The following is a 27,401-nucleotide window of genomic DNA, read 5'->3' as shown; positions in this document are numbered from 1 at the left end:
TCATTTCTTACTCACCAGGGCTGCAAACGGCCTCTGGCTTCCTGCTTTACTCCCAGGCAAACGCCCACCCCAGTTCACTAGTTAAGGGCATAGTGCTGCCCGGCTCAAGGGGAGGTCCACAGAGAGCATATTATTTTAATGGCCTATGTCTGTGCGTGAGAAATTAGTGGAATTGTCATCAGATTCTGAGGAATAAAGATGAGGGCTTATTTTTAAGGAACATGTAAAGTTGCCACAATCTTGTGGCATTTAAACATTTCAATCACCAATGCATGAAATGTACAATGTCAGCCCTACAAGATTCTAGCTCCCAGCAATGGACTAGCCATCTTGGATTGTACAAGGACTGTACATTTGCATGAGAAAATGGTAGGTTTCTCAGAACGTATTGCCACAGCTTACACAGGTAGCTTCAAATGCTATGCAGTATAGGACAGTGCAGCATGCACACTTACACACAGTCCATAATAGTTGATGTTGATAATAAACAGTTGTATATTATTCTATTATTTTAATAATTAGAATATAGTGTTTTTACTTATGGAGAAAAATAAAGATTCCCTGCAGGACCATGCTCTACCATGTCACCCTCAGTATCTTTGGATGGTGCTGTAATATCATATCCTGGCTGACCTGTGCCAAACAGGTTTGTCTAGGGACCCTCTCTGATGTTTGCAGCAATGGACTGCTTACCAGCGCATTTCTTGGAGCCTGTCTGATAGCTACAGGACGCAAGATCATCTACTGAATGTGTTTTTGTAAGCAGACTGCATTTGTAAAAATACTTAAAACTGTTGCTTATTGACAAAAAACTAAAAACAGCTAGTTTCTGGCACAGGAAAATCTTGCCATTTATTCCTCAGAGCCGACAGTGCGTCCCTGGCACTCAGGGGTCTGGCTCCTTCGGGTTTTGTGCCATCTGGCTGAGAAGCCCTGGGAAACAGATGTATGCAGAGTGGCTTCCTCTTTTCAGTAACTTCTCAAGGGGCTTAAGAGCAGGCCCTGGAGAGCTGGGAGAAGCTCGAAAGACTGCATAACTCATCAACTTTTCGCTTTGTAAATGAGGACACTCAGGAACTGGGAGGTAAAATAATAAAGATGGTTTCTGTCCAAAGACGTGCCTTGTGGTCCTTGGCTCGGGAAGAGATTCTGTACAAAACTGAAGCTGGGAAAGGAAGGCGGTGATCCAAATGAGATGTACCGAATGAAGGTGTCACAAAAAGATGCCATCATTTAACAGGGGTTGACAGGGTTCAAATAATCCCTACAAGTAGGTTAAGTTAAAAATCCATTGGGATGGGGTGGGGTGGGCTGGGAGAGATACTCAGCTTTTACAAAGTGACAAGAGATGGCAGGAAGGGGCTACATCCAGAGGTGAGCCTTGTTTCTGTTTCTAACTAAGACTTAATGGAACCATGCATTCAGCATGGAGAAATTCTAAGCGTAAAGGCCCTTCAGGCCAGCTCCCTTCCAAGTCAACATTACAGGAAGCTAGAAAGCCAATTACATTCACAGCAGGGCTGTTCCCTTACTGCAAGGAAAGAATGTACTACAAACTCCGTGTGTGCTTTACACGCTGGTAAAACTATGATTGCAGGTAAGAAGAAACAGGGTTGCTTTCTGTTTCTGCCAACATCTCAGGCTGGGGAGCTTCTCTTAGAGCAGCGGAAACAGTCCGGTCTCGGTGGTTTCCTTTACGGACAAAAATGTGTCTCTATAATTCCATAAAAGGCTGCTCTTTGTGAAGATGGAAAGGATACCTGTGTATGACCTACCAAAGGGCATTTGTTTTCCTGAGGAATGGGCGTGGAGGGTTCTCACCTTTCTGAGCAAACATACTGACCTTGGCTCCAGTTCTGTAAGAGCAGAGGAGGTGAGCTGCCGTCAGGACCACGGTACCACACTGGTGAAGTGTAATGGGAGTGGACCGCCTTGAAGGGTGGGGGCTCTGTGTTCATTCCCTTGGGGCCCACAGGGACGTCTGGTTTAGGACTGTGTTGAATACAGGAGGGGTGTGCCAGGGCTTTTCTGCCAATGGTGAGGTGGGACAGGTGACACTACACCCGGATCCTGTGGCTGTCAGGCCCCTGCAGATTCTGATGGGCAGAACTACAATGCAGCAGCATTACTTCTTAGAGATGGCTGCAATCCAGAGTCTAGATGGGTGTCCTGGTGACACTGAAGGAAGTTCCAGAGAGCGACGGGAAAGAGGCTGGGCTCTTCTGCACACCGAGCCATTACATACTCCGCAACTGAAGTGCACTCTTCCACGGCCTTGCGTGCTAGCAGACTTCTAAGTGTTTTATTGCACCAACATTGAGCCTCACAACATCCTTTTAGGGCAAGTAATATTATTCCCTCTTCAGAGATAAAATTCCTTTGGCACAAAGGGATTTACTTTGACCAAGGCCATTTGACCGAGGTGCACTTGGGTACACTGGCATTTGATCACGAGCAGGTGAACTCCAAAACACAAGGGTGGACGCGCTGTGGTACCCAGCCCTCTGTGATGCCCAAACACAAGGGTGGATGTGCTGTGGTACCCAGTCCTCTGTGATGCCCAATAGTGTGTATCATTACCCTTTTGAAGACCTTTGCTCCAGGCAGAAACTTCATCCCGTGTTGGCCTCACACTGGTGTGCTGGTCTCCTAAAAGCTCCTGTCAGCCATCTGCAGTTGGATTTCTATTTAATTTTCTACTTCACAAAGCAATACCAGCAGAGGGGGGCTGCTGATACCTTTCCAATGTGATTTATAAACTACAGCTATCAGGACTGCGGGGCTTTCTTGCTGCCACCTGACCTGTGTTTTCATTCTTCCTAATGTTTGTATTGCTGCCCTGACCTTGCAAAGTGACCTGGAATAGCTTTCCCATTTCCTTGTGTGTGTCCACTTTCAGAGCTTGGCTGCCAGCCTGGACAAGCCTGTCAATTAGTATCTCAAGGGTTTGGGATGGGGTCTACAGCCCATTGAAGAGCACAATCTAACACTGACCTCCAAATTCCGTCTCTTAATTGAGCATTCATTAGTTTGCAGGAACAAAAGCAGGCATTCTCTATTATAAAGCAGAGGTCAAAACCGGTGGCTATGTTTTGTTTGGCCTGCAGAGTGTTTAAATATTGAGAAATTTCACATAAAATACGGATTTCCGGCTTCTCCCAGAAAATGGACAGAGCTGATGACTCTGGGGTGCTGAGTAACAGCTGTCTCCTCAGAGGGAGATACTTTCAGGTTCACTGTCCCAAGCTGAAGTTTCACTTCTGGCCACTTCAGCCACAGATTCTGCAGCCTGGTCCCCACAGCAATCCCAGCCAGTGTAGCTCTGCCGTAACTTGGTCTCTTTCCTTCACAATATTGGGCAGACTGGTGAGGTGGCCATTCTTAACTGCTGTCGTGTTAGTGCATGAGCAGCCTGTGGCGGTGGGGGTTGGGAGTCCTTTCTACACGGCTGCTGGCATTTGTCATGAGTGCCTGGTACACATGAGTTGCTTGTCACTTCTTATGTGTCTGAATACATGAATGACAAAGTCTCAGGAATACAGAACTCTGCGACAGGAACCCATTTCACCAGCTGAAGTCCCGACAGCTTCATTAAGTCTTTACTGAGACTTAATGAGAAGTCAAAAACCCACACAGCAATGCGAAAGCTGCCCCTGTCAGCTCCCTCGTTTTTCCTCAGAAGACAGAGGTAGCACCGCTGAAAGGAGCAAGCTGCCCGAGTACAGAGGGAATTAGAGCCAGGCTCGCAGGCAGACAGCGCTGTCAGCCAGGACAGGTACAAAGCTGTCTTATCGGGATGCTGTCCTTCCTGGGTCCACCTCAGGGTACTGCAAGTGAAGGAACTTTGGAAAGTGCCAGAGATCCTTAGGCCTTCGGCACCTGACTAGAGAATGTCTTCTTGCTATTATTCTGCTGCCAATAAAGACCAGCAGAAAACATGGAAGGAACTGGCTTGTGGCACCAAAGGGTAAAATCCCACTGACATCACCAGGTGGCACAGAATCGCAGGCACCTCTACTCCAAGAGAGCAGAAGTGTGTCCATCTCAGGAATATCTTGAGAAAAGAACCTCTCAGTTCCAGGATGGTTTCTGGTATATCATGCTTAATCGATATTTGCTGAAGGAATGAATGAAGACCCACTCAGAGGATTGGAAACAGAGAATTGGGCTCAAGCTTCCGGTGCACAAGGACAAGGCAAAGACGACAAACTGCATCCTCTGCATGTCTGGCCACGCTGGAACCTCTCAGTTCTGACAAGAGCGTCACCATCGGACTCATTCACGAATGCTTTATTGAGACAGCTGTCCAAATAATCCTGATGTGCTTAGATGGAATATTCTTTAGGAATGTCAAGGTTAGTGATGAGTTTTTGCTTGTTTGTTTGTTTTTTCTCTTTCTGCTTTAATGATGGGAATATTACAGGCCATGTCCCAGAGAGCTCTTAGGCTACCAAACCCAATGAGTCCTCTGCACTCCTGTCTGCCTGGCTCACATCTGCAGGCCCTGACTCTTAACTGAAGCCCTCCCTGACAGTCAAATTACTATTGCTGAGAGGTGAATTACCCCAAATCCAGTGGCATAAAACAATCGGTTTATTGCACTCCCAGGCTCTGCAGGTCAGGCAGCACACAGTGAAGGCAGGAGGCCAAGGGTGGAGTGCTCACTCACGGGCAGTAGTAGATGGTGGCTGCCAATTCAGACTCAGTTGGGCTGTCAGCCACGATGACTACGTGTGACCCCACCATGGGGGTTCCTTATAGCATGGTGGCTTCGTGCCAGGTCTTGAGAAGGTGTATTACCTTTTATAACTTGGCCTTGAAAAATCACACAGAAAAAGTTTCAATGTCACAGCCACTCAGCTTCGGGGAAAGGAGATAAAGCCTTGCCTCTCAGTGAGAAGAGGTCAAACTCACAGGTAAGAAAGCCACATGTGATGGGAGGTAGTGCTCACCCGCCTACAAAATACAGTCTGCCACACCAGGCTGGGTGTGTCCGCAGGCACTCTGTGCTCAAATACACTGACTTGGCCGCCCCTTCCGGCCTCCACAGGCACCCACACCGTGGCATACACTTCAACATACATATAGATTTAAAAAGTAAAAATAAGTCTGAAGAAAAAGAAGGCCAGAGTTGGCAAGACAGCTCAGTGGATGAAGGAACTTCCCCGAAGCCTGGTGATCTCACTTTTTGACCTCAGAGCCCACATGGTGAAAGAGGGCTAACTTCCACAGGTTGTCCCTTGAAAACCTGACACACTGTGGCATATGTGGTATGGAAGTAAATAAATATGTTTAAAACTTAAAGGTAGGTAGTCATATCTATCTCACAAAGTTGTTTAGGGGATAAAACATAAGGAATGTGTGTGCAGATGTGGGGTGGTATTATTACAAGGTAAGATGATTTTGTAATATGTTTATATATTCTTTTTGTTGTTGTTGCTTTGAGGCAGGGACTCTCTATGTAGCCCTGGCTGTCCTGGAACTCACTCTGTAGACCAGGAGTGGCCTCGAACTCACAGAGATCCACCTGCCTCTGCCTCCCTAGTGCTGGGATTAAAGGTGTGTGCCATCATGCTAGAACATATTTCTACATTCTTTAAATGTGAAAAGTGAGGGTTACAAAGCTGGTGAGTAAAGTGTTTGCCTTGCAAAACAAACAAACAAACAAAAAACCCCAAAACGCCTCAGTTCCATCCCCAGATTCCTCATAAAAAGGCTGGATAAGGTGCGTGCACTTAGAAGGCAAGCTCAGGGAAGGCAGAGACAGGCAGATCCCTGGGCTTGCTGACAGGCCAGCCTAGCCTAAATGGTGAACCCTAGGCAGCCAGTGAGAGACTATGTCAAAACAAACAAACAAAACATCAAATGTGGACAGGACACTGAAGGCTGTTATCTGGGTTACATGTGCATACATATGAACAGACCCACATATGAACACACACACATATGAACACACAAAAAGGAAGGTGAAACGTGGCGTCTGAGTACTCTCTCTGCACTCCGTGCCAGCAGCCGCGGGGCTGGAATGTGCTTCAGCAATCCATTCCTGACATCAGAACACAGCGGAAGCACACCTGGACTCCCAAGGTCAGGCCACACAGAAAGAACAACGTCACCTTTTCCTCTCTCAAGCCACTTTCCAGCCAGCTATCACATCGCGAGGACTCCTTGCACATCCCGTAGTGGCCCATGTGGCTTCCCACTAACAGGCCCCCATCTGCCAGCTGTGGGAGCAGCTGACACCGCTCCAGCTGGTGGACCACAGGCCCCACCCAGCATACTGCTTGCAACCTCAGCTCAACTGAACTGCTCAGGAACTCCTGGCCCATAACAACCATGAGAGACCACTACCATCCACTCCTGTGTGAAATGATAAGCTTTGGGGTGTTCTGTAGTATAGCAATAGATAACGAACACGGAAATATTCTCCACTAACCAAGCATAGCAAGGCAGACAGTATAACCTCTCTGGCCATGTTCCTGGTGACACCACAGCTGCGTGCGGTGTCAGGCTGAGCAGTCGGGCTACGGATGGCTCAATAGCAACACTGGCAGTAAATGTTCTTAGGAAAGAGGTCCTTAATGAGGCCATGTTATGACTGATTTTATATAAGTGAGAAATAACACAAAAATCACCACCAACATGCGGATGACTGAAAAGCTAAAGTAGGAGTAGGAGCCAAGTAACTCAGATCCCAGGAAGATGACTTCAACACCGACTGCCACCTGCCAACTCTGTGGCTGCATCAGCTATTACATAGTGTGTGTACCTGAAGGGCTTGAGGGTGGCTTCTGGAACCTCCACTGAGCTCTTCTTCACCTGGACAGTGGGGTTTTCTATCCAACACTCATAAAAGTTCTGGGTTTTAAAAGAATTCCGTTAACTCTGTACTTGGGTGTCAATGTTTTTCTGCTACAGTCCCTGGCCAACTCTGCCCACCTCCTTTAACACAGCTGTGAGGCACGCTGTAGTTGGACAGCGTGCTAAAACTAACCAGCCAGCATAAAGCACAACTTTCACCACTATCTTGTTATTTATCTGTTTTATCTTCCTCAGCCAAGTATCCCTAGTAACAAATCATTAAAAAAATCAACAACTAAACTAAACAACTAATTAAATATAACCTAAATTCAAAAGCCCAGTCATTATTGAGACACAGCTCTTCAAGATGGAAGACTTCTGTTCTGGATCTAGTACTTATCACTCTGCCCCTTGCCCCTCCACACGAGATCAGGAGCAAGCTAGCAAGACGTATGAACTGCTCAGCACCTACTCAAGAAACACCTGCTCCTCTGAGATGCTAACCAGCCAGCCCTTCAAAGATTAACATTCAACCACTTCCCACCACCTAGGAAGAAAACCTTTGAGGAAAGTATGTACATTCATTTTCTAAAACTTCCTTTGTTTAAAAGGCATTTCCCCAAATACTGTGTGGCCTTTTTCCCTAGTCAACAGCCCTGGCTAGAGCAGCTAACAGACTTAGCAATGTCTTAAAGGCAGCTCGTTCCTGCCTTGTCCCCGAATGTGACCAGGGGTTTCTGAAGGCACAGTAGCTACAGCAGACACAAGCCCCGGCTAGGGAGCAACAGAGGAGAGCTGTCACGCTTTGTGTTTCTGCTTGTTAAGTCCGAATGCTCCTAATTAGTTATTCTGCCCAATAATGCCTGGTGGACAATGGTGCAGGGACTGGGGCTGCTGAGGCTATGAATGCAAGTCCCCTAGGCTCCTGAGGCTTGGTGATTGGTGGCTTGGTTGTGGGCACTGAGGCGCTGTGTTCCTGCTGGCTGTGGACTCAATGACATCAACCCACATGTGAATAAAGGTCATCACCTGCTAGTGCTCTGGCAGAAGGGCAGCTGCCCTGAGTGCCCACTTAGTCCTTGCCTTTGTCTACTGACTCTGTGAAGAGTGCCCACAGACAACAACACTCTATGACTCTGTTTGCTCAGTGGGGGCAGGGCGTACAAAGTGATTCACCGAACATCCTTGAAGAATTCAGCAAAACACATCTTCAAAGACTGGCCTTGAACTGCCTTGGACATGGCCTTTTTGTGAACTCACTCACTAGCTACAACTCCAGGAAGCCTCTGAAGTGGACCACCAGGTGCATTGTTCCCATGCGAAGCACTTCTGACAGACACTGATGTCACACTTATGACAAAGCTCTATGAATAGGGGAACTCGCCAAATCGTTAGCTGAGAAGTTAGCTGTCCAGGGACATTTAGTGTGTATTCAGAAAGACTGCAGTATTAGCTAGACTTGGTAGTACATTCCTGCAATCCCAGCACTGAGTTGGGGGGCGGGCTGAGGTAGCAAGTCTGAAGTGGAAGCTAGCCAGGGAGGCATAGCAAGATCCTGTCTCAAAAACGAACAAAACGTGGGCAACACTGAACAACTCAACATCATTTTGACAGTCAAACTGGAAATCAGGGGACTGGAGAGGTGGCTCAGTGAGTAAGACCACTTGCTGTGAAAGCAAGTGTACCTGGGTTAAAATCCCAACCACCTATCTAAAAGCATGCCCTGGCTTCCAGAAGCTTGCTAGTTAGCCAGCCTAGCCTGAATGGCAAGCTTCAGGTTTAGTGAGAGATGGACCGAGGGAGACACCTGTGGTGGTTTGAATAGGAACGGCCCCCACAGAGTCATGTGTTGGGATGCTTGGCCCATAGGGAATGGGACTTTTAAGAGGCACGTCCTTGTTGGAGTCAGTGTGTTGCTATTGGAGGAAGAGTGTCTCTAGAGGTGAGCGTTGAGGTCTCAGAAGCTCAAGCCAAGCCGAGCGTATCTCAGTCCCTTCGTGATGTGGATCCAGATGTGGAACTCTCAGCTTCTCTCCTGCACCATGTCTGTCTGTGTGCTGCCATGCGCCCTTCCAGAGTGATGATGGATTAAATCTCTGAACTGCAAGCCAGTCCCAAGTAAATGTGTTTCTTTATTAGAGTTGCTTTGATCTTGTCTTTTCACAGCAATAAAAACCTTACTAAGGCTGGGCGGTGGTGGCACACGCCTTTAATCCCAGCACTTGGGAGGCAGAGGCAGGCGGATCTCTGGAGTTCGAGGCCAGCCTGGTCTACAAGAGCTAGTTCCAGGACAGGAACCAAAAAAGCTACAGAGAAATCCTGTCTCGAAGATAAAAAAAATAAAAAATAAAAAAAAGAAAGAAAAAAAGAAAAAACCTTACTAAGACAACATCTGACATATGTGTGCATGTGTGTGTATATATGATGTGGGATTTCCCTCTGTGTGCTGTGATTACCATTGATAAATAAAGGAACTGCTTTGGGCCTATAGCAGAGCTATAGGGGAGCAGAGCTAGGAGGGGGGGTGCAGGGGGAGTAAGCTGAATGCTGGGAAGAAGAAGGGCGGAGTCAGAGAGAAGCCATGGAGACAGATGCCAGAACTTTACCCAGTAAGCCACAGCCATGAGGTGATACACAGATTAATAGAAATGGGTTAAATTAAGATGTAAGAGTTAGCCAATAAGGAGCTAGAGCTAATGGGCCAAGCAGTGATTTAATCAATACAGTTTCTGTGTGGTTATTTTGGGGCTAAGCAGCTGGGAACAAATAAAAAATCAGAAGTCATTTATTTGTTGTTTCACATATGGACCTTACTACCTTGGTTTTTATTCTGAGACTATTAAAAAATTTGCCAGGCAGTGGTGGTGCATATCTTTAACTCAGCACTGGGGAGGCAGAGGTAGACAGATATCTGAGTTTGAGGTTAGCCTAGTCTACAGAAAGAGTTTCAGGACCTGAGCTACACAGAGAAACCATGCCTTGAAAAAAAAAATTGCCGGGTGGTGGTGGCGCACGCCTTTAATCCCAGCACTTGGGAGGCAGAGGCAGGTGGATCTCTGTGAGTTCGAGGCCAGCCTGGTCTACAAGAGCTAGTTCCAGGACAGGAACCAAAAGCTACAGAGAAACCCTGTCTCGAAAAATCAAAAAAAAAAAAAAAAAATTTTTTTTTTCACTTTTACATGCCCCATGTGTTCACAAAAGCTTAGTTGCTGTCTGCTTGGCCTTTTGAAATGGTTTGAAAATTTGAAAATCAGTATGCATTTGCACTTCCAAAGGAAAGTCTTTATAATTCTTTTGTATAAGAAACAAACAACAAGCCGGGCGGTGGTGGCGCACGCCTTTAATCCCAGCACTCGGGAGGCAGAGACAGGCGGATCTCTGTGAGTTCGAAACCAGCCTGGTCTACAAGAGCTAGTTCCAGGACAGACTCCAAAACCACAGAGAAACCCTGTCTCAAAAAACCAAAAAAAAAAAAAAAAAAAAAAAAAGAAGAAACAAACAACAAGACAGGTGGTGGTTGCGCATCCCAGCACTTGGGAGGCAGAAGCAGCTGAATCTCTGTGAGTTCGAGACCAGCCTGGTCTAACAAGAGCTAGTTCCAGGACAGGCTCCAAAGCTACAGAGAAACCCTGTCTTGAAAAACCAAAAACCAAAACCAACCAAACAAACACACAAACAAAAAGTACCCCAAACAAAACAAGGTCTCCCACAAAAACCTCAATAGCAGAGGCTGGAAAGGTGCGCAGCAGCTAAGAGCTCTTGCTGCTCCTACAGAGGACCTAAGTGTGATTCCCAGCACTGATGTTGGACGGCTCATGACCACCTGTGACTCCAGCTTCACGGAATCTGGCACTCTCTTCTGGCTTCTGTGGACACACCACACAAGTATAATAGATACACAGGAATAAAAAATGTCTTTAAAAAGAAACAAACTAAGTTTTTCTGTCCTTTTTTGTGTCAGGGTCTCATTCTATAACCCTGGTTATCCTGGAACTTGTTCTGTAGACCAGGCTGGACTTGAACACAGAGATCCTCTGCTTCCTGAATGCTGAAATTAAAGGCATGCACCACCACCACCTCATCCTGGATACCATTTCCAACTACCCTATTTGTTGAACAAAATTCATCTGGAATCCAGTCTTAAGAAACTAGTGTATCAAGCTGGTAGGCCCTAGACATCCCAGGAACTGGAGAACCTTTGCCTTCCCTAATATGCCAGGTCCTCGGCCCTGCTGTTAGGTCAGAACAGCCTTTGGCTCCCGAAGACGCTGCCCACCGACAGGCCACACAGCGTGCTGCTTCCCTGCTGTCCTCCATGCACAGGACATCCAGAGAGCAGTCTAGTCACTGGAGACGCACAGGCCACTGGAGATTCAGCCCCAGCACACAGCTGACCAGCAACTACAGCAGCTCTCAGCTAATGGGAAGGCAACCGTCAGGACTTGCAATTTCCCCCACATATCCAAGTATACTGTAGCAAGAATGAGTATATCCCAGGGGCAGAAAATTAAAATAGTTTCTTGACTGTAACAAAAGATCTATTAGGTAGCTAAAAGTCTTCAGCCATAGTTGATTGAGCACATTTGTCAAATTTTTGAGGGGTGTTATAAAAATGAACCATGAGCGGTGCATTTTTTGGTACCAGAATGTTTTCAGCATCTTTAAATAATATCAGTGCTTTGTATCCTACATTATCTTAAAATTACTCATAAACTTCAACTTCCTCTTTGCTGTATCCATTATTGTGAGTGTGTGATTGTGTGTGCACACACATGAATGTGCAAGTCACAGTCCTCTCCTTCTGTGCTGGGGATACTGGGGATCAAACAGTTCGTCACGCTTAGCAGCAAGAGCCTTATCCTCTGAGACACAGACCAGCTATGATGCCTAGTAAATCAGAGCCTTTTTTTTTTTAATTTCTTTTTTAAAAAAATCAAACTCATAAGGGAAATTTGTGAAAGTTAAGAAAAAAAGGACTCTATACTGTTCAGGAGCTATAACTTCTCAATAATTTATTAATTTTCCTTTCTTTCACTATAAAACATATACCTAAAAATTTCTTTTTCCATAGTTATCAAATAAGATAGAAAAGTTTGTCTTTATAGAAGCCCTTACGCGTAAGGAAGGGAATCAAATGGGAGGAAGCCCCGACTCCAGCAGTCCTGAAGGGAAAAGACTGGAAAGGAGAGACCAGGAGTCTCAGATCCTTGGAGGCTTATGGCTGAACGGTCAGGAAGGGTTCCTGCTACCCCGATACACTCTTTCACAAAAATGTTAGTATTGTTTCTCCTGCTCCAGGTCCCTTCTCTTCCCTATATTTGAGAACAGTTCAAACCTAGAAAACATACTCGTTATTGGCCCAGAAACCAAAGGGAGATGAGCAGGGATACTCTTCAGGGCTGATAGCCAAGATACAGACAGATCAAAAGCCAAATGCAATTTGGCCCACCTCAGGCAGAAGCAGTAATTGAATTAAACTTCCTCTAAATATGATAAGTTTGGGGCTCTTAAAGCCAGGCACAAAGAACTAGGTTAGAGCGAGCTGCTACACCAATGGATGCACTGAGCCCCCACCCCCGCCCACAGGGACTTTGATAAGCTGGAGATTGTTTCCATCACTCCACTGTCCGGCTGAAAACTGATTAAGCTACTTATGGGCTCTGGGGGCTAATGGCCTGGCCCCCCAAGAGCACCACTGTCACTGATTGAAGTAAGCTGCTTGGCCTGTATGGTCTGATTATTACAAGAAGGAAAAAGAAAGGGCCGTGGGGGAGACAGCAGGGTACACGCAAGCTATAAGAAGCAGGCTTATTATTCCAAATGGATACACACCGCTGACACCCTCAAATGGATACAGAATGCTGCAATTCTCTCTTCCTCTGACACCAGAACTTAAAGGGGAGTCACTCTGTTTTAGACCTCCACCTTTCTCAGAGTGTCTGGTGCCTTTAAACATCTCATGACAGTGCCTGGGCCCTAGGCTACCATGATCAGACAGACCACTAAGATAAATAAATGTATATCAGAAAATTCCATCAATTCACCCCCATATGATACAGTATATCACCATGTGACTGAAGTTGGAGATGCACCCCTCTGTGCCCTAGCCAGCCAATTCCATGGGTGGCAAGGACTAAAGGAGCAAGCAGGTCTAAACTTGACAAGGAATATAGACTCGCCCTAGTCTTCTCTGAGGCCTATCCAACTAACTGTTATATTATTTCTTCCATTTGAAATAACTGTCTTGCCTCCAAATGAAAATTAACAAAAAAGTTTTAATTTTTTTTTTTTTTTTTTTTTTGGTTTTTTCGAGACAGGGTTTCTCTGTAGCTTTGGAGCCTGTCCTGGAACTCCCTTTGTAGACCAGGCTGGTCTCGAACTCACAGAGATCCGCCTGCCTCTGCCTCCCGAGTGCTGGGATTAAAGGCGTGCGCCACCACCGCCCGGCAATTTTTTTAAATTAAAAAAAGACATATACTAGAAACCTTGAAAAGTAATTTAGAGTCTGGAAATGACTGAAGGCCTCGGTGAGTTTTAAGCTGCGCTCACTCCTTTTGGTTAAGACAACTGGATGAAAACAAGGACGGACGCCCAGCAGTCTGAGATTTCTGAAAGTTGTCGCAATTATTTTTCGATTGGTTCTTCAGAGAGTCAGCATTTATTTAGAAAGTAAAGACTGCTTTCACTCCATGTCAAGCAGCTTCTCAGGAGTGCGCTGTTGATTTAAATGATTAACCAAAGCTAAGCCTACTCAGAATTTAGGACTGAGCACACAAAACCTTCGTTTCTTCCTGGCTGCTAACCTGGTCAATCATTAAAAGTCGTGCACTAACAAACTGTAAAAGCTGGTTCTGACTCCTCCGTGCTCTGCTGAGCTTTACTAAACTTCACAAGCCATTCAGCTGTAAGATTTCCGCAGCTACCCACTGCCTTCCCCTTCTTTTCTCTCACATAGTTTTGAGTTGAAATATTCATGTCATGTAAACTTCATTATTTTAAAGAAAACGACTTATTTTTAGTGTAGTCACAAGACATCCTATCTAGTTGTGTCCACTGGCTATCTGCCTCACTGCCATCTTTCCAGAGGCTGGGGCCACTGATCTATTTCTGTCACTACGAATTGTTCACTGTGGACACGCCACTGAAACTGTTTTCCCTGTCTGGATTCAAGGGCTCATCCGTGTTGTAGAGTGCACCAATATTCACTCACTGTTATGGCTACCATGCTGTAGAGTGCACCAATATTCACTCACTGTTATGGCTACCATGCTGTAGAGTGCACCAATATTCACTCACTGTTATGGCTAGACAATGTTATGTAATAATGAGAAACAGCACTATCGGCTGATAAACATCTGGTTGTTCCCTGCCCTTTCTTCCTATTGTGAATCATGTTGCACTGGGCATTCTTACAAAAAAATGAAAATTTTGTTTGATTTGTTTTGGGACAGGGTCTTGCTATTCCAGCCGTGAGGCCTGAGCTGCCTTGGTCTCTTTCATGGCTGAAGTGCAGGGGCACATCACCTCACCCAGGATTCACGCACAAGTTTTCCTAAGGACATACGTTTTATCATTATCTTGGGCATCTACTTGGGAGCTGGATCTCTGGATTATACGGAAATCTAATCTTTATAGAGCTGCTAAACCGCCCTCCGGTTGTTGTCCACTCAGCATCCCACCAGCAATGAAGAGAGCTCCAGTGACTCCATGCTTGGGTGTGCGTCATTGTCTCACAGTATCTTTTTAGACTAAATTTCCCTCTCATTCAGAGTAAAAATTAACTGAGTGCGAAGAAACTACCACAAGACAGATTAATTTCGTGCCAAAACCATCATCCACAAAGTGACTTCTGACAGAAAACAAAGCTGAAAAGGCCCCTCTGAGAACTTACCTGCTGCAGGTCAGCAACAGAATACAGGTGGATCTGTTGAAGGAGGTATTCTCTGGGGAAAATTCTGAAAACAAAGGCAGATACACAAATGACCAATGCTTCTACACTTTTCCTATGTTAAATCTCATTCAGAATTCCTTTCGTCTGCCCTCAGTCCTCCCTGCTTTTACCTCTGCTTATTTTCCAACCCTCTGAGAAACCTCTAATACTACCCTGTCTTCTGATATGTTTCTTTGTACCACAAATACTATAAATAAATACATTTTTTTCATTTCTACTGTTATCTGAAATGCTATATTATTATGTAGTGTTCTAGGGCACATCTGATTTTTGGTGTTTTGTTTTTGTTGTTTTGGTTTTTGGAGATAGGTTTTTGATATGTAGCCCATTATGGCATTGAACTTAAAGCCCTCCTTCTTTAGCCTGACAGATGCTGGGATTACAGGAGTGTACCACTATGCCTGGCCCCGCTTCTGGTTTCCTGTACTAGTTTCGTCTCTGACAAGTTGTGTGATCTTACTCACACATATCTCAAACCCCGCGTCTATGCTGGTCCAGCTGCTATGCTGCATAACAAGAACAACTGAACATGATATTCCTAACATCTCTGTAGCAGTAACGATAATGTGCTGATCTGAATAGAAACGGCCCTAAGAGCCCATCTGTTCCAATACCGGTCCCCTTTTGGTAGAACTGCTTGGGAAGGATTTCCAGCTGAAGTCTTGCTAAAAGGAGCTGTTGTCACTAGAGGTGGATTTTGAGGTTTTTTAAAGAATCGTGTCACTCCGTGCGCCTTTCTCTCTACCTTCTGCTTGTGGATCAAGATATAAGCTCTCAGTTATCTCTCCTGTAGCGATGCTTGTTAATGTGAGTCTGAGAGGAGAGGATTTTCCTACAAACATTTAGAGACAGGGCTGTGTTCTTGTACCTAGAGGAGGCATATGGATTTCCACAGCAGGGCAACAGGGTAGCTTTCTCCCCTCTCCCTGTAAGCAAACTGAACTAGAAACACATTCTCTAAATCGTTTCCTGCAGACATACTAATCACAGAGGAAAGATGGAGGAAGGACACAAACACTAAGACCAGGACAGGCAGTGTCACCACCAACCAAAGAAAATCACGTTACTGACAGAGAGCAGGAGCAAGTTCTCTGTTACCAGACAACACTGAAGAAGCCTGCCATCAACTGGCACATGCAGTCAGTACCAATGGTTCCATTTCATCATCTTTGGAATCGTTTGACATACTGGGAAGGTAACTTAGGCTTCATTTATAGCTTGTTTTAATGAGAAAAGTGAGAAAAGATGAAAACTAAAAAGGAAAAAGGTTGTATGTGATTCAGAGCCCTTATATTAGCTGACACTTGGGGTTAAACATGCAGAGGTAATTCCTATGAAATCAAAGGCAATAGCCTTAACATGAAAAGCAAGAAGGACCTCATTTCATTTTGTTCTATGTTATTAAGTTAAATAAATCAAGACTCATTTAACCTAACTAATTTCCAAGGACTTAACTCCCACCAAGCCCCAACACTCAGGACAGTAAAGGACTGAGTTAAACTCAGAGAAAAGTGGGCTCTTCACAAGATTCTGATAGAATTATTCATGTATGTAACATGTGCAGGAACTCAGTTCTCAGAGACACACAACTGTCTCTTAAAAATCCAAAGACTGGGGCTGGAAAGAGGGCTTAGTTGGCAAGGTTCCTCCTGGATAAGCAGGTGGACTTGAGTTCAGTTCCCGAAACACATGTAAAGACACCAGGTACTGAGTGTCATGGGGGGAACCAAGCTTCCTGATGGCATCTGAGGCCTGATCCCTGGGCGGAAGACAGCATATGCTGAGTACTGTAAACCAGGGAAGATAACAGTCCCCAGGGGAAACTCATGACTGCTGCTTTGCTAAACAGATGTGGTCAAATGCCTTCTAAATACTTATGTTTATATCCACAGATTAGGACAACTCTTGGCCTTTGTCAGAGAAGTTTCTTATTACCTGGGAAGCGACTGACACGGAAACGGTCAAAGAGCTTAGAATAAGAGATGGCGAAGTTCTCGGCCAAAGTGGCATATCTGTATCACCCTCTCCAAGCCTAGGGAATCTTGGAAGAGGGATAAAAAGAACAGAAGAACTGGAGGATGGGGAAGTAAGCTGCAAAAAGATGTCTTCTGAACATGATATGGTGGTTATACTCATGATATCACTACATCTGTGAGATATGTGTCTACAGATGTGTATGAGATATGTATCTACAGATGTGTATGAGATATGTATCTACAGATGTGTATGCACAGAAGTGCACAACACTGGGCCTGTCAACATTTCATCATAGTAGGGAATATGGTTCATCCCTCCCTGAGAAATCTTTTAAGTAGATTTTGAGTGTTCTTGATGTGGGAGTGATTTCTTTCTAATCTGTTGCTTTCATTGGTTAATTAATAAAGAAACTGCCTAGGCCCATTTGATAGGCTAATCCTTAGGTGGGTGGAGTAAACAGAACAGAATTCTGGGAGAAAGAAGCCAAGTCAGGCAGTCGCCATGATTTTCCCACTCCAGACAGACGCAGGTTAAGATCTTTCCTGGTAAGCCACCAGCTCGTGGTGCTACACAGAATATTAGAAATGGGTTAGATCAATATGTAAGAGCTAGCCAATAAGAGGCTGGAACTAATGGGCCAGGCAGTGATTAAAAGAATACAGTTTCTGTGTAATTATATCGGGGCATAAGCTAGCGATGCGGGCGGCTCAGTGCCGGGGACACAGCCCCGCCGCTCCTATCACAACATGTTCTAATTTTATTTTGAAAGATTTTAAAAATATTTTAAATTACATGCAGGTGTGTGAACATGAGTGCAGGCGCCCACAGAGGCCAAAGAAGTTGGACCCCTGGGGCTGGAGTTATAGTTACAGGCGGTTGCGAGCCACTTGATGTGGTTGTTAAGTCTCAGGTCCTAGGGAGGAGCCCTGACATGCTCTTAGCCCTAAGTCCCCACTTTAGCCCCCTGAAGGACTACTGACAATAGCAGCTGGGGGAAGGGGCTCCTTTCTTTAGTAGCATAGCCACCTATAAGTTGCCCATGCTCTAGAAAATAGCCTCTCACCCGTGTTCCTTCAAGCAGCCCTAATTAAACTCAGTGGGTCACACACACATATGCATGAAAGTGGAGGGGGCTTTGGGGGAAGAAGAAAGCTTTCGATGAGAGAAGGTAATGGGGTAAAATGACCACAATTCAATATATACATGTATGAAACTGACAAAAGAATAAAAATATGCTTAAAAAAAAGCCAGATGTGGTTACAAGTACCTCCAGTGCTAGTGGGGGCAGACAGGAAGATCCCCGGGGTTCACTGGTCAGATAGCCTAGCCAAATCAGTGAGCCCCAGGTCAATGACACACTGTGTCTCAAAAAACAAGGTGCAAGGCTCCTGGGGAATAACACCCTAGGCTTCCACACGCACACATACACATATACACACACACAATTAAAGTGAAGGGGGGGTTTGCAATGGAAATACCTCAGTTCAAACAGGCTTTAAAGAAAAAACTCACAACACACATACACAACTCACATACACAATCAAAAAGGTAACAACAAATACAGACCTCCAGAGTTTGATTCTGAATAATAAGGATCTCAAAGAAAAATAGGGGTGAGTAAGGGATAATTTAGAAAGAAAACCATTTATTCACACATTACTGTGTTTGTCAGCAATACGTGATCCAGGGTAGGTAATTTGTAGTGAGTTGCAGGAGCCACTCACTGTCTTGGCTTTGGAGGGCACCTGCACCCACATCAGAATCTGTAAAAAGCACCGTGAGGCATCCCAGGAAGAAGCAATTTGGTGTGCGAGATATGAGCTGCAAACTCTCCTGAAATAGTTACATTAGGCTAGATGTGGAGAGGACTCATGCGTCCAGCTATGCTTCGAGCTAATGGAAAAACAATTTGAAATCAAAGGCAGGTACTTCGATGAGAACCCACATTGAAGAAATAAGCTTCAATCATTCCTCTAGATACCTCATTTTGCTAATCTCATTGGCTGAAAAAGTGGCAAGATTGCACAAGGTATTATATCTGAGTAGATAGTTACAAGAAATAAGGGTTTCTTTTACCTGGTCATTCAGAAAGTATGTGTAAGCTACTTAGCAACAATCTACAGCCTCGGGTAGCAATGCTTGATAAGTAATTTGGGCTGTGATTATTCTGGGGCTGAGTTGTAAAAGTGACAGATCATGCCATTTTTATATACCCTAGCTCAAATTCTTAAAGTAGTTTAAATAGGAACGAGAATGTCATACTTTTCCGACAGTGGTCCAGAAAATGATTTTAGGTAATGGTATATATTTCATTTAATTTAGGAAAAGAGAAAATTACTCCTACTTTTGGAAGAATTTTTCAGTAAAGAGTTATACGTGTATACAGTTTAGTATATTTAATACATACCTTCTTAGCAGTCCTTCCTCAAAACTTATGAATGAATCTGTTTACTATGGCATGACACTGTCTTGCAGTCAGTCTCTATGTCCATTTAAGGTTTATGATATCTATGTGTATATTTATATATAAAATATCTAATATATGTTTTTGGACCTATGGAGAAAGCCAAAGAAGGGAGGCTATACAAGAGAACAGGAAGACAGACAACTTGCAAACATTTCCAGAGTTGGTTCAAAAACAATTAATTATGATATAAACTAAGGATAGTTGCTTTTGAACATTTTCAAATGCTATCTACATGTTATAACCTCTGAGCTCTGGAAGATTCATGCAGATAGTCTGTCAAGACTATAGCCCAACTTTAGCTAATGACAGTTTAAATGAACTAAGTTGAAACTAGCCATAAAAGCCCGGCTAATTCTAGAGATTAAACAAAAAGGTGTATTATTTACTTAGTATAGAGAAGTGCTATTAATTCACTTGAAGTATTAGTAAATTACGATCTTTAATGAAGCTATTTTAGTGAGATGTTCGAGGCACTAGTGGACAGGCATGATGACGGACCCCTAGCTCCCAGATCACAAGGTGGTAGGAGAGAACCTGACCTTCACGTAGGCACAGCGGCGTGTGAATGCCTCCGCACACGCACACACCTACTTTATGATAATACTGTTGCCAAATGGGTTTATTCTGGGCTTTTGTTTTAGATTGTCCAGGTGAGGGAAACTAAATGATAAGGCATTAGTTAAATGTGGTAGAGCAATCAGGACATGTTCTCTGAGGGATTCCCTATGTCTTCATTGCAGGGCCAAGCCCACATCTGGGCACTCCTCCTAATGATGGACTATTTGCACAGAAAGACCCAGGCTCTTTGATGCCTCTAGACTCAGCTTCTTTTTGCTTCTTCCTCCTTGTTTATCTTTTGTCTCCTCAGTTTCAATGGTTATTTAAAAACAGGGCAGCTGAGAGTACCGAGTGCACACTCTGTCCAGGTGCTTTCCCCTTATCTGTAGACATGCTCATTTACAGGCAAGACAACCAGCTCTGAGAGCTGTTACAGAGGTGGGCTCTGGGGCAGGACTGTCTACCTTCAGGGCCCACCAAGCCACCGGCACTGCTGTTACTACATTATTATTGTTGTCCCCCTCTTTGGTCTTGGTGGCCCGGTTGCAATCTTTAGCTCTGTGGCAACCTGGAATCACAACTCCAGGGGAGCATGGTGTACCAGCCTACTCCCAATCCATCCTATGAGAAATGTCCAAGTTGCTCTACTACCGATTCTGCTAGTTCTACAAGCACCTTCATGTTTGTCTTTCAATAGAACAAAATCTGAGAATGCTGCCAGCCTTTGGTACCCCCAAACTGAGATGAGAGCTAAGGCTCCAGCAGCCAAGACACATTGTTCTTATCATTCAAGCTTACAGTCTATGTCTAAAATCTCTAATGCCTCCAAACCAGGAACCAGTGTGGATGAATGAGATAGGCTGGGGTTAAGAAACAGGACAGGCATTATTGTATCTTCCAGGAGATGCTGGGCCTGAAGGAGCAAGAGGACTAGCAGGGACCACAGTGGAGCAGAGTCACATATCTAAACTAGATTCTGCTGCATGAAAATGAGGGAAGCTCTGTGCAATGCAATCTTCAGAATTTCAAAGAGAAGTGGGACTGTGAGTGTGTGTGTGTGTGTATGTGTGAAAAATTTTCCTTTTCTTTAATCTGTGTATGTGGTATGGCTGTGTATGCATGTATGCATATGTGACTTCCCTAATAAGGCAGAAACCTAAATTGGCCCCCTGGCAGTCAAATGCCAATATGATTAATTATAATTAGTGCATATGTGAGTATGGATGTAAGAATGTACCATGAAGCACATGTAGAGGTCACAGTACAACCTTGGATATCAGTCTTCACCTCCCCCACACCCTCTTTGCTTTTTTCTTTTGAGACAAGGCCTCCTTTTTGTTCTCCTCTGTCATATGACAGGCTGGTTGGCGAGTGAGCTCCAAGGCTTCTCCCGCCTTTGCCTCCCATCTGCCCTAGGAGTTCCTGGATTACAGAAACATAACACCAGGCCCAACTTGTAAGTGTGTGAGTGTGTATGTACATGTGGTGCATGCACTGTATGGGCAACTCCTACTTTTAAAATGTCATTTCAGAGCTTGGTAGAAGCCATCCCTGTAAGGCTAAACGAAACAGGTCTGATGGCCAAGTTCAATCTTGAGGTACCCCTTGTTTTGCACCTCTGATTTATACCTATGCTCCTGGCCCTGAGTTGAGTTGAACATATAGGCAATTCTTCTTCATGTCCCTTCAAAACATGTCCCTTAATGGCTACTGATTCCATGCTTCTTGACACTGCCGAAATTTCCCAGAGTTCTCCACACACCTTCATGTGTGGACATGATAAATAACTCTTCTAACAACAAAAAGTTAACAAGGCCTTGCGCTAATTCAACAGGGTCACCATCTGGGAGCCATCAGAAATGGAACTGTCAGTGCTGTAAACACTGAGGCTTCATAGAAGACACTGACTCTTTCTAAACTAATCAGTGCGGCCAGTCAAGATTTGCAGCAGAGATTCGAGAACGAGACATCCATTTCACAACAATAACAAAAACAGTGAGGACGAAAACCGTACAGTCATAATAACAAGGGGCCTAAAAGCAAACTGTGACTTCCCTAATAAGGCAGAGACCCAAGTTGGCTCCCTGGCGGTCAAGCGCCAATACAATTAATCAGTCTGTTTCCAGTTTTCTCACGACAGCAATATTAACAGTTTGCTTTACTCTGTTTATATGGTGCTGACAGGTCTTCGGCATGTTGGGCCTACTTGCTGGTGATTAATGACCACTCTCATTCTGAAGTAAAACCAGGGAGGAAGAGAACGCCTCTTATGACCAGTTAGCCCCGAAGCCTCCCTCTGCTGTCTTGTTGTTGTTTCCCTGCCCCCCATCAGCCCTCCCTCTGTCCACCTCTATCTATGTGTGAGAATATTCATTCTCCCCTAACGGGCTCAGTTCCCTTTCCCTGCCCTGAGATGCTCTGTCTTCTGCTCAAAAAGGACCCTAAAATGCACACCATGAGAATGAGCTTGGCATGCATCTCGAAAGGTATTGTTGGCTCATTTTGTTCTTAAAAATCTCATTTCTATAGACAGAAATGAAAGAGCAAGTGTGAAATGGTTCTGGAAATGAGAATTTTAGCTTATTAAGTAGGTAACAATCCCCTCTCATATTTACAGCTATATTTACAGACAAAGAAGCAGCAGAGTTGAAATTATTCCTGACTGCTGTAGGAAGCATTGTCACAGAAAGTCTGAGAGATTATTGTATTAAACAATCATAGTCACTGAACTATGAGGTCAAAAGAGTTGAAATAATATAAAAGGACCCACCGTGTCCAGATACTTTTCCTTATAAAAGGAAAGCTGAAGGAGTACTATTCTTACTAATGTACTGATCTTTTTTCTTTGTTTTTTTCTTTACTTTGTGTGCATGCGTGTTTGTGTACACACGTGCTTGTGCCACGGGTTGCATGTGCAAGCCTAAGGATCTTTCCTTTACGACGTGGGTTCTGGGGATTGAACTCAGGTCATCAGACTTGGAAGCAAGTGCCTTTGCCCACTTGGCCACCCTTTGTTTTCTGTTTGTTTGTTTAGACAGGGTCTTCAACACAGCCCTGGCTGAACTCACCATCTCCATGTAGCACAGAATGGCTTTCACTACTCTTCCTGCCTCAGCCTCATAAATGTAGGGATCACAAGTATGTGCCACCACACCCAGTCACCAAACATTATTTTATTTATTTTTACTGCACTTCATTTTATTGTGACAGGATCTCTAGTAGCCCAGGCCAGCCTTGAATATACTATATAGCCAAGATAACCTCGAACTCCTGATCCTCTTACTTCTAATACCTAAGTGTAGGGACTCAGGTATGCACTATCCCCAACACTGTCTTACCAGTACCTAAGTGTAGGGACTCAGGTATGCACTATCCCTAACACTGTCTTACCAGTTCCTAAGTCCAGGGACTCAGGTATGCACTATCCCCAACACTGTCTTACCAGTACCTAAGTGTAGGGGACTTAACAATATGAAAATTAAACAAAAAGAATGCTTTTTTGTGAGGTTTGCTAGGAAACACTATCTCAGTGCTTGTTCTCAGAGTTGGTCTGCCACACTCAGACCCTGGCAGCTTTCAAGCCCACTTTCCTGCGTGCATGCTTTCCTCCCCATACGGCAACAGAACTGATCAGTCAGGCAGACAGGCAGAGAGGACCTCAGGAGTCTTTTCAGTGGAACACTAAAATCAGATGCAAGAACAATCTGATATGAAAGCGCTGTTAGTAACAATAATTCTATATACTGAGCGCCTACTATGCGCCAGCACTGCTGGAAATACTTCCTTCCCACAACTGTGACTGTACTGAGCAAAACAATACTCTTTGTTCCAAGTACAGACCATGCGAGAAAGTTGAACAATATACTTGGCTACATCTGGGCAGACTCTGACCCCATATGTAACTTTAATAATGCACCTAATGTAAAGGTTTGACTAGAGAGGGGAGAAGTGATATTAGCTAGACTAGTTATAAAGGTCTTGTAACCATTCTGGGAGAGGATAATTTAGCAGTTATCTCAGAAGATGAAGTAGACATTTTTTTAATGTAGCAAAATTGGACTTTATCAAGAAAAGGTTTCAAAAATAGACTTAAGCAGGAAAAGAGGGGAAGGAAAAAGACTTACCTAAGTGAACTATACTATATACCCCAGAGTAGCCTGACCTTCCAGAGAGAGCTGCCCGACTAAATATTCTGACTCCTTGGATCAGTTACTTCTCTAATGTATTCATTCAAACTCTGTAGGTCTGGATGGATGGGTTGGTTAGACATCTTGATAAGAGATCAATAGGGAAACAAGGAAAAATTAATTGTAAGATCTCTTCCTTACACTTAGTAGATGACTGGTCTCACTCACTGTTCAGTGGTCTCAAGTGACATTTAATACTCATCTGTGCTTATCTTCCTTCCCAGCCGGTCCATCTAGCCACTCAGAACTACACGTGTTGCTTTATGTAACGGCTGTGAGCAAGCCCAGAAGAAATAAATGAGTGGAAAGGAAAGGAGGGTTGCTGTCTTCATTCTCATGGTTTGGGAATAGCTTCTCAAGGCCTTTGTCCTAAACCCGCACTTCTCCCTTGGTGGTCTGGGTATAAGGCATAGCACCCTGTGGCAAACCACTGAACTGCTGGAGTGGAGGCTATTAGTCATCCATAAGAGAAGGAGCCTTTTATTTAATTTGCAAATGCATGCCCTATTTAAGCTACTTCAACCAAAGCTAAACATTATACTAGAAAGGTATCTAGTAGGATTCCCATGTGCATGTTCATTATCATCCACAAATACAGCCGCAAGAAACATAAGCTCTGATTTGCAAAGTCAAAAAGTACTGAGGTATCAAATAAGAATATTTTGAGGTCTAAAAAAAAAATCTTGATTCTAATTCAGTTGCTAAATGAATTGAAGACAGAGAATTCTACTGTCTTCCAAAGCAAGTCCTGAGACTTTTTTTTTAGGTATATTTATATTTATTTCATGAGTATGGGTGTTTTGTCTACATACATGTTCAAAGCTTTTAAAATTAAGATCTGTCTAGATTATATGAAAATAAGTAATGTGGGCTATCCTTCCATAAATGCTTTGCTTTTACTGGTTGATGAATAAAGCTGTTTGGGCCAGTGGTTTAGCAGAGTAAAGCCAAGCAGGAAATCAGAACACAAATATAGAAGAGAGTAGGCGGAGTCAGGGAGACACTGAAGGAGACAGACACCAGATGGAACCTTACCTGTTCCACAGCCAAACGGCAATAAACAGATTAATAGAAATTGGTTAATTTAAGATGTAAGAGTTACTTAATAGTTTCTGTGTGATTGTTTTGGGTCTGGGAAGTCAGGAAATAAATGAGCAGCCTCCATCTACAAGTAAGTGTCTATTAAATATTTTCTGGAAAACAAGTATGTAACTGAATGAGCAGTGTCTCTGCCTTTGCATTATTATATCATAAGAGCTCATCCGGAGAGCATGCCCCTTTCACTATCTACACTGAGTTCTTTCTGGAATGTCTTCTTCAGGACTATGGTCCTGTCAGTTTCTTTGGATCTAGTTGAATCTCAAATTGCAAAACCTATCATTTTGATTCTTCCCAAAGGCTCTATGCATGCTGGTTGACTACCAAAAACTTCTACTATGACTAATGTATGTGGCTTATCATTTCTATTAAAACGAAAACAATCAAAAGGTATTTTAGGGACTTATGCATGCCATCAACAATTATTTCAAGTACAAACTGGTTCATATATGGCAAGGGTGAGAGTTTAAATGCTCATAAAATACAACTGTAAAAGAAGAAATTTTATGAGACTAAGCACATTTTAACTTCATTTTAAATAAGCGAGTTTGGCTTGGTCTTGTGTGTTCTATGAACCATGAGCTGACTCAGTTACAGAAAGAAGAGCAGCCCGTACCAAGTGCAAGGTGAAGGGCAGAAGCCTAGGAAATGCACTGTAATACCAAGCTTTTCTGCCTACAACAGTTACAAAGTTTGTATATTTGGTTTTGTACAGAAATATTAAAGGGGATTTAGTTGTGAAATATTTCAAACCTGCTCATGCTTACTGACGATAAGTGGTAAGTAAAGCCTAGGAAAGTTCTGAAACCGGTCTGTATGACTGTGGAAGCTCCCTTACATTAGCATCCTGGCAGGGAAGGTATACTGCTCTGGGTACTCATTCATGGGTTCAAAGCCTTGAGCTAGGCTGAGAAGTGATGTTCGTTTTAGCTTGGATCAACGGACTGAGGTGCTTCCAGGAGAAAGTGAAATGAGTCGGGCAGGAGGTGGGAGAGGGAGACAGTCAGACCTGGGCAGGCAGGAAAAACAAGCGGCGTGGGCTGGCATCTGTGACTTACCTGCGCCGCAGATCCTCCGCCACTGCGGCCCGGCAGCTGAACAAATACGCTCGGAGTGATTTCAGCTGTTGCCGCAGCCGCACCACCGTGGCCAGCGGCTCTGCGTGGAGGTACAGCATGGGATTCTCCTGCTGGATGTCGATCAGCGGCTCTTCGTACACATACTCCAGAAACTCCTTGGCCTGCTTGGACACCTGCAAAACAAACACTAGTCGTCAGTGCTGGTGAATCCCCCAGCTTTCCATAGCTGCCTGCTCCCCCGGGACCGCACCTTGGTGACAAGTCAGTAGCGTTTCTGCACACGTCTAAATGAAGAGCAGCTTCTCTTTTCACCTGACAGAAGCTCAGCTGGCAAACGTGGAGGGATTCATTAACTCACCTCAATTGTGCTGGTAATTACATGAGCCCATACCTGAGAGTGCACAGAACTACACAGATCCACCACGCCAGTGGCATGGTTCTGTTTGGTTTGGTTTTATAAATCCTACTGCAGTGACCTAAGATGTGACTACAGGAGAAAACTAGGTGAAAGGTACTTAAATATATGTTCAGTTTCCTGTGAATCTGTAATCATTTCAAGCAATGTAGGAAAAGACTCATAGTTCTTAAAAACTACATAAATATATGTATATGTACATATATTCTGTGATACTTTAAAAAAGTATTTTCTTAAAACAGAAGAACTACACACATTGTGAAATACTAAAACAAAGAAATTGGTGTTCTCAAGAAAAGAAAAAAAAAAGAAGGAGGGAGGAGAAAAATCATGAGGAAACCAAACTGCTAAACAGAAATGGCCCAAAGAGAAGATGCCCTTAGCGGAATCCCCGTGAGTGTGGGCAGACTGCTGCCAATACATCCATCCCACCCTTTAATCCTTGAATGTTCTTTAAAACAGCATTGTTCTAAGTAGAGGTAAATAGTGCACTGGAAATACAGTGGAGCGGAGAGAGAGAGAGAGAGAGAGAGAGAGAGAGAGAGAGAGAGAGAGAGAGAGAGAGAGATAACTAATGTGCACACTGTCACACGTGTGCAGTGGAGAGAGAGAGAGATAACTAATGTGCACACTGTCACACGTGTGCAGTGGAGAGACCTAACTAATGTGCACACTGTCACACGTGTGCAGTGGAGAGACCTAACTAATGTGCACACTGTCACACGTGTGCAGTGGAGAGACCTAACTAATGTGCACACTGTCACACGTGTGCAGTGGAGAGAGAGAGATAACTAATGTGCACACTGTCACACGTGTGCAGTGGAGAGAGAGAGATAACTAATGTGCACACTGTCACACGTGTGCAGTG

The 27,401-nt window shown here is 44.2% G+C and overlaps 1 protein-coding gene across 3 annotated transcripts in view; it reads right to left on the bottom strand.

The window, feature by feature from the left end:
• Positions 1 to 27,401, bottom strand: part of Plekhm3 (pleckstrin homology domain containing M3) — a 178,141-nt gene that overhangs the window by 74,793 nt on the left and 75,947 nt on the right. For all 3 annotated transcript variants that reach the window (XM_057761522.1, XM_057761521.1, XM_057761523.1), the window contains exons 5-6: positions 26,098 to 26,291; positions 14,693 to 14,756 (exon numbers count right to left, since the gene is read on the bottom strand). In XM_057761522.1, the coding sequence (XP_057617505.1) occupies positions 14,693 to 14,756; positions 26,098 to 26,291 (258 nt within the window). The remainder of the gene's footprint in view (positions 1 to 14,692; positions 14,757 to 26,097; positions 26,292 to 27,401) is intronic.

Source organism: Chionomys nivalis, chromosome 2 (assembly GCF_950005125.1).
Source record: "Chionomys nivalis chromosome 2, mChiNiv1.1, whole genome shotgun sequence".
Lineage (NCBI taxonomy): Eukaryota > Metazoa > Chordata > Mammalia > Rodentia > Cricetidae > Chionomys > Chionomys nivalis.
This window is presented reverse-complemented; position numbering and strand designations above follow the sequence as displayed.